The 18,887-nt window shown below is 43.7% G+C and overlaps 1 protein-coding gene across 2 annotated transcripts in view; it reads left to right on the top strand.

Annotated features, from left to right (window-relative positions):
* The first annotated feature begins 1,111 nt into the window (after positions 1 to 1,111).
* The window catches only part of PRKCA (protein kinase C alpha), a 144,915-nt gene continuing 127,139 nt past the window's right edge, over positions 1,112 to 18,887 (top strand). For both annotated transcript variants that reach the window (XM_066200338.1, XM_066200339.1), the window contains exons 1-2: positions 1,112 to 1,424; positions 4,749 to 4,780. In XM_066200338.1, the coding sequence (XP_066056435.1) occupies positions 1,252 to 1,424; positions 4,749 to 4,780 (205 nt within the window). In that variant the 5' untranslated portion in view covers positions 1,112 to 1,251. The remainder of the gene's footprint in view (positions 1,425 to 4,748; positions 4,781 to 18,887) is intronic.

Below are 18,887 nucleotides of genomic sequence, written 5' to 3'. Positions count from 1 at the left end.
AAAGTGAGAGGGGACTTCTTTGTGTGTGTGTGTGTGTGTGCGTGCGAGGGGATCTCCTGTCTGTGCGTGATAAGGGAACCTCTGCCTCTGAGGGCGTGAGGGAGAGAGAAAGTGAGAGGGGAGATTCTCTGTGTGTGTGTGTTTTAAGGGAACCTCTGAGCGTGCGCGTGTGGCAGAGAGTGAGGGAAGCCTGTGTAGGTGAATGTGAGAGAGAGAGAGAAGGGGGAACCGGTGTGCCCCCGAGTGGAACTGGTGCGTTCTGGGGGGAGCTGGTCTGAGGGGAGAGCCGGTGTGTGTGAGAGCCCCGGTGCGTGTGTAAGAGAGAACCCCGGTGCGTGTGTAAGAGAGAACCCCGGTGCGTGTGTAAGAGAGAAGCCTGGTGAGTGTGTGAGAGAGCCCCGGTGTGTGTGTAAGAGAGAAGCCTGGTGAGTGTGTGAGAGAGCCCCGGTGTGTGTGTAAGAGAGAACCCCGGTGTGTGTGTGAGAGAGAACCCCGGTGTGTGTCTAAGAGAGAACCCCGGTGTGTGTGTAAGAGAGAACCCCGGTGTGTGTGAGAGAGCCCCGGTGTGTGTGTAAGAGAGAACCCCGGTGTGTGTGTAAGAGAGAACCCCGGTGTGTGTGTGAGAGCCCCGGTGTGTGTGTGAGAGAGAACCCCGGTGCGTGTGTGAGAGCCCCGGTGTGTGTGTAACAGAGAAGCCTGGTGAGTGTGTGAGAGAGCCCCGGTGTGTGTGTAAGAGAGAAGCCTGGTGAGTGTGTGAGAGAGCCCCGGTGTGTGTGTAAGAGAGAACCCCGGTGTGTGTGTGAGAGAGAACCCCGGTCTGTGTGTGAGAGAGAACCCCGGTGCGTGTGTAAGAGAGAACCCCGGTGCGTGTGTAAGAGAGAAGCCTGGTGAGTGTGTGAGAGAGCCCCGGTGCGTCTGTAAGAGAAAACCCCGGTGTGTGTGAGAGAGACAGCCCCGGTGCGCGGTGCGGGAGCTGACGAGGGCCAGCAGGTGCTGCCGCCCCCCCGTTCTCCCCCGGCGCTCCCCAGCGGGGGCGGCCCCGCGCCCGCCCCGCCCCGGCCGGGGGCTCGCTGGCTCAGCCGCGGGCGGAGCAGCCGGCGAGAGGGCTCGGGATCCTCCTCCGCTCCGACGTCAGGCTGGGAGCGGGAGGCAGCGCCCAGCGCCGCCGTTGCCAGAGACTCGGCGGCCGCCGGACGGGGCGGACGTCGGGGCGGCGACTCCCGGAGCGGCGGGGGGTGGGGAGGAGGCGCTATGGCCGACGTGTTCCCGGGCTCCGAGCCCGGCGCCGACCCGGAGGCGGCGCGGCGCTTCGCTCGCAAGGGCGCCCTGAGGCAGAAGAACGTGCACGAGGTGAAGGAGCACAAATTCATCGCGCGCTTCTTCAAGCAGCCCACCTTCTGCAGCCACTGCACCGACTTCATCTGGTGAGAGCCCGGGGCGCGCGTCCCCCCCGCGCCCGCCGCCGCCCGGGCCCGCTCCGCCGCGGGGGATTCCCCGCCTCGGGCAGCCCCGGCTCCGGTGAGCCGCCGTCCCTGCCCTGCCTTCCCTTCCCTTCCCCGCCCAGCCGCCGCGTCCCGGGCGGCCGGGTCCCGGTGCCGCCGCTCTCGCCGGGGCCGCGCAGGTGACCCCGCTGGGGGTGACCCCCCGTGTCACCTCGCTGCCCCGGAGCTGTCGCATCCCCCTCCCGGCGGGCTGTGTGCGGCTGCCGCTGCTCGGGGGGGGCCGGGGCTGGGCGCACCCCGCTTTCGGGGCAAGGAAACCCCCAAACTTGCCGGCGCTCGGGGGTCGCAGAGACCGGCAGGGTGTGGAGCCCCGCGCTGGGGCCATCGCTTCCCACATGGTCCAGAGCTGTGTTTCTCATCCCTTGTCCCTCGGGTTCTGCTCGGCGGGGCTGGGCTGGGGGGCTCAGCCAGGCACAGCCGGGCTGGGACGGACGGTGTCCGTGTCAGATCGGGGCGTTGCTGGGTGGCAGAACCGGGGCCACCCAGCCTTAACTCCCGGTCAGTGCCTGCCCTGCTCCCTCCTGCTGCCGCGGGCGGGCGGCGAGGCCGGGCGGGCACCGTGACACCGCTGCTCCGGTCCGCGCCGAGGAAAGGGAGGGGTGGTTTTTGTGAGAGAAGGGCTCCTGCGCGAGAGGGCAGGAAAACTCCCTACCAACACCCTCATTGCTAAGCTGGTAGGGAGAAATACACCCATGGGTTGGTGCCGTGCCGGGGCAGGGCGGCAGCTCCGCGCAGGCCGGGCCGTTCCGTGCCCCGTGCGAGGAGCGGCGGCCCCGGCCCGGCCCGGGCTCGGCTGGAGCCGTGGGAGCCCCGGGGGTCCTGTCCCTGCACGGACCGTGCGGCACAAACAGCTCGGGATTCCCCTCCTTCACCTCGCTCCAGCCCCGCTCCGCTGCTCAAGTTTGCGCTGCGGCTCCGGGTGCCGAAAGCCAGGGCTGTGATTTATTTTGGCCGAAGTTGTGAAAGGGTCTGTACTCAGCCGGCTCTGTGTCCGTGGCACGCTTCTTGCTCTTTTTATGTGTGTTTATGTGTCTGGACACCGACCTTTTCCTTCCTCCGTCAGTTTCCCTCTGCTTGCATGCTGAAGCAAAGACTGTGCCAGAAATGATTGAAGTATATTCGCAGAGTAAGGAAAGCTGACATGGTAGGCTGCACAAGAAACAAGTGAAATTTCTGAGTTTTTCTTCTTTCTTTCTTTTTGTTTTTTCATTTTTTGTTTTGTTGGTTTTTTGGGGTTTTTGGTTTTTTGGTTGTTTGTGGGTTTTTGGGGTTGTTTTTTCTTAGGGGAAAAAAAAAAGAGTGGAGTTTGGTATGGTGAAAGTGAGAGACCTTCAGAAACTGCTTCAAAGTTAATCTAAACCAGAATGAGTTGGGAGGTGTGAAAAACCGCTGCAGGGTTATTGCCGAGCGCTGTTTGTGCACACAGGCAGCACAATTATAAGACAAAACCGAGCTCTGTCACGAATGACAGGGTGGATTCGGAATTGAAAGGGTATCCTGTGGCTGGCAGGTGGCAAGAGCGACTGTGCTCTTGTCTTCTCGTGCTTACTGAGCCTGGGAAAGCTCTTCGCATTCCTTGCGAGAGCATCTGACACCTCCAAAACTTGTTTCTTTTTCTGATTCGGTGATGGGCCGCTCTCGAACAAACCATCGCGCACCATTGAAAGTGTTTCCAAAACGACTTGTGTCAATCAACAATGTTTGAAGGTATTAAGAACAGTAAACACAACCTTTCAATGGACTACATAAATGGGTTCTTTTCCTTAGATTACATTTCATCGGGTAATATTTACCAAAATAGTTTAGTGTCTCCTTATCCGCTTCTGCAACTTTAACCTCTCTGCTTTGGTTCCGGAGTGTTGATACATTTTGAAAGACTTTTTACTTAAAAATTACATTGCAACTGCTCGGGGAGCGGAATGGGCTGCTGCTCTGCAGGGATTCAGCTCAGACACTGACGAACAGCCGTGCTTCCGGAGTAGATAAAAAAGGAATATTTGCAAATTAGTCTATTTCAAAGGATTAAAAATTATCTCAAGTCTGTTTTGTGTTCTTAGTCCCGCCATCAGGTTTCCTGTGGTTGCATTTCCACACTTCCAGCTTTTGAGTTTTGTGAAGATGAGTGGTATCGGCATCAGAATGACAATATAGGCATGTGTGCTGCCAAGTAAACAAAAAATTTGATTTTTCTCCTGGTTTTCCCAGTTCAGGTTTGCTTACAGTAACAAGAAGTCGTGACTTGTGCAGAGAAATGTAGAGAAATGCTCTTAGCTGTGTCATTTCAGCTTCCACCTGAAGGAAGAGTGCACTGGAGGTCTATTCCATAAATAAATAACTGGAGAAATTTTTGATTTCTTTTTAAAGAAACCCTTTCCGTAAAGTTGCTAATTAAGCCGCGTGTTGTTAATTGCACACAGCTTCTCCAGCTCATGGCTTTTGTCTGTTTGTGATTGAGTGTGAGCAGCTCCAGCTCTCCAGATGAAAAACAGGCTGCAAAGAAAAAGGCAGAGAGATGTTTATAGGCAGGATACTCAAAACAGTTATTTTTGTGGGAAGAGAATGTTAGATGCTTAAAGATAAACAAATAAATCCACAGCAGTGGAGTTTGCCAGAGGTATAAAATGTGTTGGAACTCTGGATACCGCTGTCATTGTGTTCGCTGCAGAAGTGTTACACACACATTTGTATTTCGTTATGGAAATGGAGCAAGGAAGCTGGAGAATAATCAGTATGAAAATCAGGAGCCTGTCTTCTCATTTATATTGAAACAGGCAAAACTTTTCACCTGCCTGCTTTCCATACAGCAAACGGCTGGACTCTAGCTGAGCCTCACAACAGCAGCTTGTAATCCCAAAATTTGGATGAAACCCCAAGTCTGGTTTGTTTTATGTGCCTTTGCTGGAACTTGGAATATTTTACGTGGCTGTTAAGTATACATGTGGCATTAAACGAGTTGAAATATTATGCAGCAATCACAGATGATGATAATTGTAGATCCAAAATAGCTCGTAAAATAATAATAATAAAAAAATTGTTGCCAGAAGCTGAAATTACATAGCTGGTGACAGCTATTGTTCTCTGCTTTGAAATGGGTGGGCTGGTCTGTGTTGTGGATTTGAAAATCTGTTGCTGTCGTAGCAAAACCTGAAGTAATTTAATATGAAGCTATTTTTATGTTTTTAGAGATCGTTGAGTAGAAATTAAAATCAAATGTACTAAGGCAGTTTTTTTTCCTTCTTTATGCAGGGGATTTGGGAAGCAAGGATTCCAGTGCCAAGGTAAGCCACAACTGCTTTGCTGGCACACACAGCTGGTTGCACCTCATTTTAAAGATACCCAAAATTTACCAGCAGCAGGAGAGACATAATCCTGGATTATGTCAATTAAATAATATTCAATTAATTAACATTGATATTTACGTAATTTACATTGAACAATCAAGTAATTATTCTTACTCTGATAATATAAAAGGTTGGTGGTGTTTTTTTTTTAATCCCAGCACAGTAACTATCATATAATCTGCATGATTCTAACTTTTCATGGAAATAATCTGTGTGATTTAGCTTTGCAGAGATCGTTTTTCTCATCAGAAGCTCTTGTCTGTGTGGGCGTTTTGGAAAATGGATTCACTTTTTAGTCATATGGCTTCTTTTCATAACCCAAAGTCCCTGGTTTTCATTTTCATACAATGCATGTTCGGGAGGACCTTTGGCCTTAACTCTGAATTGGGACAGGACAATTCTGTCTTGCGTAATACTGAATTACAAAAAAGAAAAATCCACCTGTATAAAATCACTGATTTAATGAACCGGCTAACCTTGAGGACCTGAAAGCTGCTGTAGTGTAACTGTAAATGTTGGCTTCTCACACTGCCTGTATTTCTGCCAAACACTTATCATTATTCAGCACTTAATCATGAAATCACCACACCCAGCTAGTGCAGGTTTTTTCTTTTGTCATATGTTTGCTTAATTAGGACGAGTTTTTTGTTGTTCCTCTCACTTCCCCACCTTCTCCCTGTCACTTGTGCCGCAGCTGCATGTTGTGTACTCATTAGCTGGCCTTCTCCTTTTCTCTTTCATGGCATTTCTGATGGGTATTTGCTCTTGCCTTAGAGCACATTTGACTCTCCCGAAGGTTGCTTTTACTTAGCAGATAGGGAAATGATGGATTCTGTGGTATTTTCGTGAAAGTTGATTTGAGCTGATGCTTCTTGAAATTAAACCTCTGAGAAAGTGGATGTCAAAGACTGATGCCTTTTAAAGATTTGTGATAAATAAGTTTTCTTGCTGTAAGTTGAGCCTTGCACTCACACACGGCATTTCCTGATGGAGGTAAGCAGACATCCGTGATTTTTCCTCTGTGCCCCAAACATTAATATTAAACTTTGTAGATATCCTTCAGCTTTTTGCCACCCATCACATGCAAAGCAGTGCTGTAGATGAGTGTGCAGTGCTTAGGTGTGGATGGAATGGCATTTCCTCAGTCCCATTCAGGACAGCTCAGTGGTTCCTAGTTCAGGAATTATTTAGAGGTTCATTACAGATTTCTGTTGGTATACAGAAAATAATTGGGGCTGCATTTAAATGGTGCAGTGATCCAGCTCAGCTTTTGCAGCTTGCACGGTGCTGACTTTCTGCAGGAGCTGGGGGCTCACGCTGGGCAGGATCCCACAGATCCACCCTGGCCTGGCAGCTCATCTCCAGGGCTTTGGGTTCTCTGCCTGGAATTCCTTCTACCATCGTAATTCTGGTGTGCCAGGAACAGTTCTGCTGCTGAGGATTGATCTGTACAAAGCCAGAAGTTCTGGATTCAGCCTTGTTTACCCTGCAGATGCCATTCGTGGACACAGCCAAGAGTAAAAGCAGTAGAGCAGCTCTGTTTGTTTTTAATGCCTCCAAAGTGATACTTTTTAGGAATCTAAATATGTTCAAACTTGAATTTTGTCTGTGTCAGAGGGAGAATCTATACTTCCTCTTTAGAGACACTTGTATCCAGTGGTTTTGTCTGTGTTCTTGGTCAAAATCTCTGAGAAATATTTTGATTTTTCATGGTTTGTAGCAAGCTGTTGTTTGTGCACTAATAAGTTTAAATAATGGGCTTTTTTAACCATAATTCATTAATCTTGTGTTCAAAACAAAAAGTTCATACTCTTGGGATAATACTCCTGAAAAATAAAACTTCTGTGATAAAGTTAAGTCAGTGAATCAATGTTTTTTCAGTTCAGCTTTCTGAAGCTTCTGTCTAAAAAGCCACCAGCTAAAGCTGGAAAGGCAAATTAGTGATCAAAACTACTGAGAACGCGAGGAATTAAAACTAAAAGTCTGAAACTAGAAGGTAGGCTGCAGAAAAAAACCCTAATTTCTATAATGAAGTGACTGTCTTTACAGAGAAGGATGACAAATGGAGAATAAAATGGGATTTTCAGTATGACATAAAGGAAAGAATATTGCAGTGACAGCTCTTAGCCTGACTGGAGCTCTTGGTCCATCAGTGTTTCCATTATAAAAAGCCTTCTCTACTCTGTTTTCAAGAGTGATGTAAAATCTCCCAGAAGAGACAAACTTGATCTCAGGCAGAATTCAGAGCTGGGGGTTTTGTTATTTCCAAAATTGTTTGAAATTCCTCTGGCCTTTGATACCGAGGGGAAGGCCCACAACAGTCACACTTCACACTCAAATGATGTTTCTACTATAAAAATCTGCAAGTCCATCAATATGTGTATTAGGGTTCTTTAATTAGACAAAACGTCTTAGTTTTAAATACTGCAGCAATCGTAGGATGTTTTTTATATATTTTTAAAACGTCCATTAAAAAAAAGTCACCCAAAAGACAGTCCTAGTTTTATTTTTGAGATGCCCTCAAACACAATATTTTAACATAGATTTTATTAGAATTTAAACTGTGCTACAGTGAAATCTGATTTTGGACCATTAATGCCTCTTTTCATTGGACTTGCTTAGATCCTGTTTTCACTTGTATGTTATCACTTTGGTTTTCAGATTTGAATGCCTGTTTCTGCTGTAGTGTCCAGCTTCAGCATTACACAAAGACATTTAAATGAGCTCTTTGGAATTGAAGAGAATTATTTCCATTTATTTTCCTAAAACATTTTGCAAGATAATTTTTTTCACCTCCTTATTTTTGTGGGATCCTGATGAATTTGCAAAAGACAGCAAATTAAATTTTGGTGCGGTTTTAATGCCCTGAATGTGGCAGACGGTCAGGTGCAATTGTATTATTACCACACAAACACTCAGCAAGGGACAGTCCACATCCTAAGTAGTTTGTCTTTCTTAATGGGTGTATTTTAACGTGGCTGCTGAATATTCCAGCAAACAGAACCTCAGAAAGGCTGCTCAGCTTTGCAGCCAGGAGCTGGGATGTGTTAGTGCATGGAGAGGAGGCAGAATTCTGTTGCGTGATTGGAAAGAAGTTTTTTAGAGGAGGGGTTTGGGGATCATAAAGTAGCAGTGGAAAATGTCTTTTTGGCCGCGTTTGCAAATGAACTTGAAAGACTTCAGCTGGATTAGTGTTCTCGTAGGGATAGGATTCAGGAAGAATTTCTTCCCAGGAGGAGAGGTCAAGCATTGGAAGGGGCTGCCCAGGGAGATTTGGAGTCTCCATCCCTGGCAGTGTCCAAGGAATAACTGGACATGGGCACAGTTTTCTGGGCTGGTGACAAGGTGGGGATTGGTCACCGGTTGGACTCGATGGTCTGGGAGGTCTTTTCCAACCTCAGTGACTCTGGGGTTCTATGAAATTTTTATTCCTGTTATTAGAAAGCATTTTGTAGTTTGATATTTGTGGTTTGTTGTTGATTTATAGAAGCATGAAGTATTTAAAATATTGTGCTTGTGAAAGAGGAGTTCTCATTCTGCTGTTTTGCTTTTGCTGTTTGCTGTTGATCATGTCTGTGGCAGTGCAAACACGATGGGAGGATTATTCCAGGGAGTTTTGGCTTTGTTTTGTTTTCTTATGTTGTCAAGCAGGCCAGCAAGCTGTCTGTAGCACTGAAAGCTTTCCTCTGATGTGCACCTGGAAATACTGCAACAGCAATGAGAAAAACTGAATAATTTAAACCTTTTTCAATCTGCCGCAGCGTGAAAGTTCCTCTTTTGAGGCAGCAGACTTCAAATGAAGCAAGCAATTAAGTTAAATTTTGGCTTCATCATTCTTTTGATAGACTATTACACTGTGAGTGTAACCTATACTTGTTTCTTTCTGTTGGATTTGTAAGAAGCATTTTTCTGGTGAACAGAGATCAACAAATAGGAACTCACCAAGATGTAAAGAACAAACATTGTAGAACATGTATTTATGTAGGTTTAGAGGTTGTTTTAAGTTCAGCACTGGAGGCTGAGCACGTTTCCTCAGGGCGAAAATATTTTTAGTTACAGTAATATAAATGTGATCAGCTCATGTTCCTGATTAAGGGTCTACTGTAAATTCTCTCCTAAATGGTTAAAATTTTTAGTTATTAACAGCAAGTTTTCCCTCTTTTACATGGTTGCTGCAGACTTTATTGAAGTGCAATATTCTGCTGTAATTCAGCTGTGAAATACATTTGGCTTAAGGATAATAACGAGCTAAGAAAGAGTTTCACATTTGTTTCCTAATTTACATAAATAAAAATTAGAGAAATCAATTAAAGCAGATCATTATGCTTCCCTAATCTGGGAAACTATTGCTCTTTCCACTGTTTTATCCTGTCTTCCCTCAATTTATTTTCAGCTCAGTGTTCTCTGAATGTTGAATTTTACCTTCCATTGTTGTCCTAAGCTTCTTGGAACAGCTCGTGCCATGCTGGGTCTGGGCTAGGCAGACATCTACAGCAATTCCTTCACTGAAGAGGGAAATGGGGGCATTTTATTAGTTTTCAATATTCAAATATTGTAACATTGGCACATCAAACCAGCGCTTCATTTCCTCTGCATTGTTTATCTCTTATCTGATGGTTCTTGACCTCTTTTCTACAAAGAACCCCCTGGTGCCACTTCGTGTTTAAATCACGCATTTTCATTAAAAATATTGTGTTAAAGGTCTGTGTAGTGGTTTGGTTGAGAAAAAACTAATTTTTAATGCTCTATGATCTGAAGATTTGAACCAATGAAAACTCTGACCACTTCCAACCTGGTTGACACACACAGTTTTCATCAGTCCTCAATGCTGATATATATATAGTAGAAGCAGCACCATTTAGTCTTTTATGTGTATGGATCAAGGCTTAATACTTGGGTTTCCATCCTGATGGCTGTGTTTCCCCTACAGTTTCTTCTTCCTTTTACAACCTTCATTTTCTTTTGTAACCTAAGAAAGAAAAATCTATTGCATTGCTGCGTTGCTTCTCATAAAAATAATTTGTCTTCCTTACTTGGAAATGTTTTTGCCAAAGGGTGGACAAGACACAAAGCAAGTTCCACTTTCTATGCCAGAACTGCTTCTCTTGAATCATTATCATTTTTGTGGTGAGATGAGGTATTACAGACCAGGGCTTGAACAATGTGAGTGTTTTCCTTTGTGCTCTTTATATTATTTATTAGTCATGTGCTGCAGTTTACATTAACTAATGTTGCCGTAAGCCTGAGATTGAGAAAGTAATTCCATGGAAGGCTGTGACTGTGGAGCTTGAAAATCAGCATGAAATCTTCTGAAATGGGAACTCAGTAAAAACACACTTCCAGCAGCTGCCTCGTTAATGTGTTTTCATGTGCAAAACTTGGAGGTATCTGTTCAAAAATGGAACCCCCCAGAGCATAACCCAAACAGTTACTCTCCAAAAAAACCCCACAACCCAAACAAAATAATAAACAGCAGCTGGGAGCATAAGTTGTATCTGCACACAGTTTTCATGATTCCTCTCTTTGTCCTTTCCATTGGCCTTTTGCCCTCAGCTCATCTGTGGACTCTGTATTTCTGGACCCCTTCTTAAAGGGCAGTAATTTTACTGATCTGCAGATAATTTGACATCCACACACACAGATAAGATGCTTGTTGTGCATTTGTCTTGTCAGCTTCTATTTATTGTTCCTCCCCTCCTTTGGCTGTCCTTACTTTTGCAACGTCTGACCTATTTTATGAGGAAATATGGTGCCGTTAATTGCTGATGCCTGTGAAAGTTGAGATTCTGTTCCTATTTCTGCAGGTGAACTCTGAGAGATCTTTGAAAAATTTCCCATGTTCCGAGTTTTTCCTTAGAACAGCAGTGATGGGTGAAACTCCTTAATGAGTGCAGACACATCAGTGCTGGCTCAGATCAGGAGAGCCCTTTGGGACTGTGTATCCCAGTCATCCCAGCTTTGTCTGTGTTGCTGGGTGGTCCTGGGGCGTGGAACTTGCTTTTCCTTTGGGTGCTACAGAGCACAGGCTGCAGGATTTTGGTTCCTGGATCCTACTGCGGCTTATTGGACATAAAAGCCCTGAAATTGGGAGCTAAGTTCACAGCATTTTCCTCTGCAGTGTTCCTGTTGGAGCATTACCTGACAATGGAGATGTGTAGGTTCTGCTTTCAGCCATTGCCTTCTGTCCTGGGAAGGGGATTTGTTGTCCTTGAGCTGGGTAGAAGGGGCAGCAGGACATTTGTGTCAGGACAGGGAAGGTGCCTCTGTTTGCCTTGGTTGAGGATTCTTTGTTACCACAATCACATGCATTCACAGAAGTTCAATATGTTGAATAGATCAGGATGAATCACCATTCCTGGAGGGATTTGAAGATGTGAATGGGGCACTTGGGGACATGGTTTAGTGGTGGCGTTGGCAATGTTAAGGGTTGGACTCGATGATCATCAGGGTGTGCAGTGATAGGACTGAAGGAGGGCAGATTTAGATTGGCAATTGGGAAGAAATTCTTTGCTAAAAGGGTGGGCAGGCCCTGGCACCGGGTGCCCAGAGAAGCTGTGGCTGCCCCTGGATCCCTGGAAGTGTCCCAGGCCAGGCTGGATGGGACTTGGAACACCCTGGGACAGTGGAAGGTGTCCCTGCCCATGGCAGGGGTGGCACTGAGTGAGCTTCAAGGTCCCTCCAGCCCAAACCATTCCATGATTTTTTGCTGGTCTTCTCCAGCCTAAATGATTCTGTGATTCTCAATGCTCAATACACAATTAACTGTGTAATTCACTCAACACTGAACACGGCAGTAAAATAAATAAATATGGCACTGTACTCCTGTTTTTCTAGAAAATTTCCTTGGTGACACTGTGCTCATCAAAACTCGAATATAATTAAACCTTATCCTGCAGCAAACATTTTTTTTTATCTTATATTCCATTTCAAGAGCAAAACCATCTTCACCCTTCCCACATTGCAACATGTGAAGTTTTGTTTTGTTTCCTTGTATTGGTCAAATGTCCCAGCAGTGTGTTCCAGTTAAGAGACTGACTCTTCCAGTGCCCTGGATGTAATTCCATGAAGCTCTTCAGCTTCTAACTGAACACATGGGAGTGAAAGCTCATCCCAAGTTGACAGATAAACCAGTTTGAGGCCTGGGCAAGATGAAGTTTGGCATATTCTTTATTTTTCCCTCTGCCTTGGTGTAATCCTGCACATCAGCTGCTGTTACACAGCCACATATGGTGTTCATTTTATTCATTTTTTGTGGATGCCGTGAGCAGAATTTAATGAAATGTTGGAAAGAAAGTTGCAGGAAGATGATTTCCCTGTTGGGATGCATCAATAATTATTTCTTTTATGTTTGCTTTTGTGGGCTGTTTCTCTTTAGGGTGAGAGGTAAAAATAATAAGTTATTTAATAAATACTTTAGGCTCAGTTCCTCAGCTTTTCCATCTGCAGTAGAAAGCGTGAAAGTCTAAGAGAGAAGGACTCTCTTGTGTATAATTAATAACAGGCACTACCCTTTAAGTGTTTTTAAATTCTCGTGGATGCTGAACATTTTAATTGTAACTGTTTCCAGCAGTGCCTGTTGAAGGCTTGCAGAGGCTGGGAGCGCTTGGAGCTGGTGATCAACTGTTAATTTTTCAATTGCAGCTATTTATGAATAATGCCTTCTGTAAATGTGATTCATAACTGTTACCTTCTAAGTCAGGCAGCCAAACATGTGCATATGTAATTTTCTGTTCATTTCAGTGTCTTTTACTCTGGTTTCTTAATTAGAATGTGATTTGCATGAAGATTTTTCATTCCTTTTTGCAGTCACATAATGTAGACTATAAGGTACTGCAGGCACATAGGTCTTTTTTTCGGCTTATCTTCTAGTTGGCTTAATTTAGATTTTGAAATCACAATATTGTATTAATTAAAATCTTCTCATCAGATGAGCTTTATTAGAAGTCTGGAATATGTCCTTATAAATGTAGAAGTCTACTGGAATAACTATTTTTGTCTGTCCTGTCTAGTTTACAAAAATGTCTTTTTTTAATTTATCATTTAGACTGATACAGAAACACGCTTTTTGAACTAAAAGCTCAAATTCACCCAGAAACACCAAAAATATAGTCATAATTGCTCTTAGTCTGCTACTTTTTAGTTTTTAAGATGAAGCTGCAAAAGTCTAATTAGTGCTTGTCTTTATACAGCGGCCTGTCAAGATTTAGAAGATTTGCTCACCATGTACAATCACAAACAGAGGTTTTGGCACTGTCGGAAGTGTCAGTGGATGGACAGTGATCAACACAAATTGCAATATCAAGGCTTTATTTGCCTTGTGTAGCAATTGTCAAGTTCTCTTTTTTTTTTTTTTTTTGCTAAGAAAATAGCTCATATTAAAAAAAAAGTGATTTTTAACTAGAGTTGCAGTTCTTGCTCCTTATTTGTCTTTAACTTCAATTACAGAGGTTTTATACAGCTCAATATTGTATACACTGCAAGCATTTCCATACAGTTAGATAAGGCTTGTCATTTATTCTGAAGCAGAATTTTATGAGGATTGTGTTTCTGAGGGTTCAACATTTTTATCCCTCTAAATGATCCTTACACTGATGGCACAACTGAATATTGGTGGCAGTTTATTTTGCCATTTTCAGGTATAAAATCTACAAGAATCAGATGTTTAGGAATTGGGTTCTGTGTGCCTGGGTTTCGAAACCAGGATGTGCATGAGGGTGTCTACCTAAAATCTGTTTTAAAAGGATTAGTGACTCAAAAGTGGCTCAATTACTGACCTTCTTTATTTTACTGATAAAATGAGGGACAAATACGTATGGCAAGGCGCGGACTGTAGATTGAAGAGTGCTGAAGGTTATTTCCAATGTAACTCTCTTCCCAAAGCACGCGTATTTCACTCTTCCTTTCCCTTTGAAATTATCAGCATTTTTAACTTGCCTGGAATGTGTGCTGAATGTGATATTTCAGCTCCTTAGTAAACAAGCCATTATTCATGTACAAGGAGGAGTTGAAATAATACTTTATCTCTTTCAGCTTCTAGTCTGTGTGGGTTTATTATTTTGGTTTTTACTCAGCAGGATTAGCCAGAATCCACATCAAATTATTCTTGTTCTCAAGAAATTGGCCTTTAAAAAAAAAAAAAAAAAAGGTGAATCTTTATGTTCTGAGAGTGCAGAAATAATCCTTATTTTATGTGAAGTTTTTGTGTGTAGATCAGTGTTTTATTGGGTTGATTTGAAGTTTCCTTGTTTCTTAATGCCTTGCTGTTGGGAAAAATCCCCCTCATAGTTATTTTTGCTCCTCTATCACCCTGTGTGCATTTCCATAGCATCTCCTGATTCCCTGGGAGAGGTGTTACCTGCTCCTGTTCCCTAGAACCTCTTACCTGAAATACTTTTCCATTTCTTGCATCCAGGCTTTGATCCCCAGAGGGTTTTTGTGTGTCTGGAGGTGACACCCTGCGAGGTGCTGACAGGTTCTGGGCAGCTCCATTTTTCTCCTGTTCCAGAACTGCATAAAATAGATTTCAACCTAACAATTCCCTGAACTTGCTCCCGTAAAAAAAATGTTACAAAATAATGATAAACATAGAAACAGACTAAGCAGCAGAGTTTATTATGAAGTGCATATACAGTTATTTTCATGTTCTTCCATTGTGACAGGCTAGCTGATTGAATTTGTGATGTGCTGTAGGTTTAGATTTTGGATTGTTCCTACCTTGTTTGGAAACTTTAAATTAATTTAATGTGAGGTTATTGCAAGTTATGTCAGTTTTAGATCTTCCTTTTTCTTTTGTCATCAGCTTTTGCAAATACCGTCTGCTGGATGTAATTTTATAGAGTGAAACTTCTCTGTTAAAACAAGTGATGTGGATGCAGCCGAAAGCAATAGATAGATTCCTCTGGGTGGGTGTTTCTCAGTTCTGCTCTGTGTATGTTCCATTGAGACAAATGCTGCAACATTGCAGAAAGAATGGAGAAAAACGTGATTTAATTTATGGTCTGTTCCAGATAGTTTGATACCTAGATATTGCTCACAATTCCTTTTGATCTTATTGAGAGATCCTAAGTTGTGAACCTTTAAAACACAGTAAAAGCTCAATAAATCATGTTGTGCAGCTTAGTTAAACTGTATTTTATGGTGCTCTTAATGCAGCGTATGGCCAGGAGAAACACACAACTCTGGCAGTTGCCTGAATACCCTGGGGAATATTGTGTTTTGTTAAATATGAAAGCTTCTTAAAGTATCATTCTTAGCCCAGTGTATCAGTGAGAAAAAGTGGTATTTTTTTAATGGTAGCTTAGTCATTTTTGTTCACAGAATCACAGAACTGTTTTGGCTGGAAGGGACCTTAAAGCCCCTCCAGCACCAGCCCTGCCATGGGCAGGGACACCTTCCACTGTCCCAGGCTGCTCCAAGCCCTGTCTCACCTGGCCTTGGGCACTGCCAGAGATCCAGGAGCAGCCACAGCTTCTCTGAGTACCTGTGCCAGGGCTCCCCATCCTGACAGGCAATAATTCCTTCCCAGTATCCCATCCAAAGCTATTCTCTGTCCGTTTGAAGCCGTTCCCTGTATCCTGTCACTCCATCCCTTGTAAAGAGTCTCTCTCCATCTTTCCTGTAGCTCCTTCAGACACAAAAGGCCACAGTTAGGTCACTTCTTCTCCAGGCGGAACAATCCCAGCTCTCCCAACCTTTGCTCCCAGCAGAGCTGCTCCATCCCTCTGCTCATCCCGGTGCCTCCTCTGGGCTCTCTGCAGCAGCTCCTCATCCTTTCTGTGCTGGGGCCTCCTGACCCGGGTGTTGGTACCACCAGCACAGATCCTGCAGTGTCTGTGACTGCTGGCCCTGTGCTGCAATATCCCTGATGTGCCTCTTGAAAAGGAGCACTGAAAAGCTGAAGAGGGTTTTGAAGTGCAAGCGGTGGAGATGTTTTATACATTTTCCTGGGAAGCTGTATTGTTTCCTAATGGATCTGCAGTCGTTATGCCAACTGCACAGCAGGCTGTTGCATTAGAGGGTTTTACGTCCTGGTGCTCCCTGTGTGCTCTTGCCAGTTGTTGTTTCACTGAGCAGTTCTTTTTAAGTGTTTTGCTCTGCCTCAGGTACCCAGGTGTGCCTGATGGAGCTGTAAAACTGATGCCTGCCCTTGTTTTCCTACAAGGCAGCAAAGCTCATCTCTAAGATTTCTGCAAAACCCGAGTCTTGTCAGCATCTCTTGATGCTGTGTAATGAGGAACAGCTTAGTTGTCAAGTTTATAGAAAGTGCTGATGATCTAATTGAGCTTGAGCTTCTTTGAACCCTTTGCAAAAACAGAATTTTGTTGTATATTATTAAAGCTGGTACAAGGCCAGGTGTCACTTTCGTTTCAGAATATAAATGTATTCTGTTACAAACAGTTAAGGCTTGTGTTTTATTCAGTGCTGCATTGTTGTTTTGTGGCAGCAGAGGTTTTGCATGATTTCTGTGGGTTTGGATACTTGACAACAAATGTGCTGAAGGCAAGGTCTGTCAGTGTCAGGGGTTCTCCATGAATCAGCAGATCCCTGGAGGCCTGGGACTGCTCAAATACCTTGGACAGACATAAAGGAGCACAAGTACCTCACATCTTGCTCTATATGCCTTGTCCAGTTTTATTTTTCTTTTCATAAATGGACTAGAAAAGGAACTAAACCACTATAAAATATTTGCTAATACAGCTGTTTCTATTTTGGGAAGGGGGAGGACAAACGTTTGCCACCACTGCATCCCTTTCCTGGTTTCTGCAGAGGGTCTTTGACCTCAGATTCCTTTGTTTCCTGCCTGCACCCCGAGCTTCCCTGGCTCTGTGCTGGTGCTATGCATATTTATAGTCACAGGCTGCAACTGCAGCTCCTGTCTTTAAACAACCCAGGCACCATAATGGACATATAAAGTCTCAAGGGTTTTTATTGCTCCTGTCATCTCAAGTGCTTTTGAATCCTGATTACAGAGCAATAAAATGTGGTTGGTTGGGTTAATGTGACTGACAGGGACAGGGACTCTGTGTGAGAAGGTATTGAGTGAGCAGATCCATTGATGCAAGGCCGTGAATTTATGGACATTCCATAACTTTGGAGTATTGATTATATAAGTAAACGTGTAGCCTAAGATTGATGGAGGGAGTAAAAGACCTCATATATCATTAATGCATTCGGGAGGTCTAATTGGGTTTTTATAATGAGCTTTCTGAAAGAAGCATTGATAAATAAGTTCAGTAAATTTTAATGAAGTCCTCAGCACTATCTATGAAGCTTATTTTGTAATTTAAATCAATACATTAGACAGAGTGGTAATTGTAGAACTTACTGTAGAATTAAATTTTTAATAATTCTCGCTTTCTTGGCTTTTATTCCACTTATGCAAATATTGACCTTTGAATTCTTACTGTTGTCTGTGTTTCATTGCGCCTCACTTTGAAGGGGTGAGGGGATGTGTGTGTGTCATCTTTAAGCTTTGGTTGTAATAATTAAAAGGGCAGTGTCAGACATTGGATCATTTGACATTTAACATGGCAAAATGAAAAGGAAATCAGTGATAAAAACCAGTGGGGTTAATTTTAGAACTGTCAGATTTGCAGAGCAGAGAATGCAAACTGGGCTGGCCAGCAGGTGCGTAAGTGATGCCTTTCCAGAACTTCCAGAACACAGTTTGTCCCAGTTCTGCACTCTTTGTGAGACTGCGGGATTGCATTCATGCTGAGCTAATAAATGTTCTTAAAAATTTTAAAGCCTGGATCTTGCAATCTGCTTTGTAGAAGGGATCGGTATCACGGTCAGTGAATGTTTATCTATTACATTCTTCTATATAGAACAACTGTTGGGATCTGACCTTAATCTGTAGTTAATAGTATGGGCTTTAATGCTTATTTTTATTTGCAGTTCAGAGATCCTCTGAATAACTGAAGCCTCATATTATGCAGAGTTCTGCATTAATATTTAGTAAAGCGAGCTGTCCTTGATACAGGAGGTTTAGTAACCTAGAGAGACATGAGATGTGCTGATACGTGCACATATTATCCTCTCACTTTCCAGATGTACTTTATGAAGTGGAAATTATTTGCTGGAGCTCAGTATTGAAATTTCAATTTGATAGCACGATAAGGTCGCCTGAAGTTTTACACAAAAAATATTCTGTCACATAAATAGTTGATATTATTTAAATTGTGCTTGTTATGGCTCTGTGTAAGGACAGAGGAGAAAGTGGCCAATTAAATGAATCATGCAAAAAGAATTTCTCATTGCAGACATCTCTTGTAGCAATAATTAAGAGGCACAAGCGAGAAGGTGCAATCCTTGGTTCCTAGGAAGCTCAGAGAATGGCTTCATGCCCTGTGCTTGTGTAAAACACAAACACACCCTGTGAAATAATTCTCATGATTTACCATGGCACACATCGCTGACCCTGTAAGGAAAAGCCCACAGCACCATTCCTCAGCAAACGGTTGTGCCAGGCTTAACGACAAGGAGATGATTTATTTCCATCCCCTCCCCTCTTGTTTTAGGATATAGTTACCAATGGAGCAGAAAATTATATATTTAAAGCTAATTCTCCTCAGGTAAGCCCTTCTCACTTAGTGTGGCACTTTTCCTGCTGTGCTGTCGTGTGCACAGAAAGCTCAGGTGATGGCTCTGCTGTGTGTTGTGGTAGGAGAAACTCACTCCTTGAGCCAAGTTCTGTCTGTGGTTCCCAGTGAGTTTTAGGGTGAAGGAATCTTTCCATGGAGGTTGTTTTGTTGTACACAGTTAGTTCAATTAAGAGGGTTTCAGAAATCAAAGGGCTGATGGGAACAAGGATGATCTTGCTTGAGAAAATCAGGAGTTATTTTCTCTTGTGTTAGCTGTAAAATTGGTAAAATGTTAAGGTTGCTTTTCAGGTTGTGGTTTTCTTTTTTTTTTTCCTTCCCCTATTAGGTCATATTTTGAGAAAATAGAAGCATTAATTCAAGCTCTTGTTGCACGGGAAAATTATTTATCCCCAGGTTGAGGCTTAAAACCCGAGTAATTTCTCGTTCTGTGGTGTGTCTTT

The sequence above is a fragment of the Chamaea fasciata genome, unplaced genomic scaffold (genome assembly GCF_029207755.1).
Source record: "Chamaea fasciata isolate MVZ Bird 193981 ecotype frontalis unplaced genomic scaffold, bChaFas1.0.hap1 SCAF_19, whole genome shotgun sequence".
NCBI lineage: Eukaryota > Metazoa > Chordata > Aves > Passeriformes > Sylviidae > Chamaea > Chamaea fasciata.
This window is presented reverse-complemented; position numbering and strand designations above follow the sequence as displayed.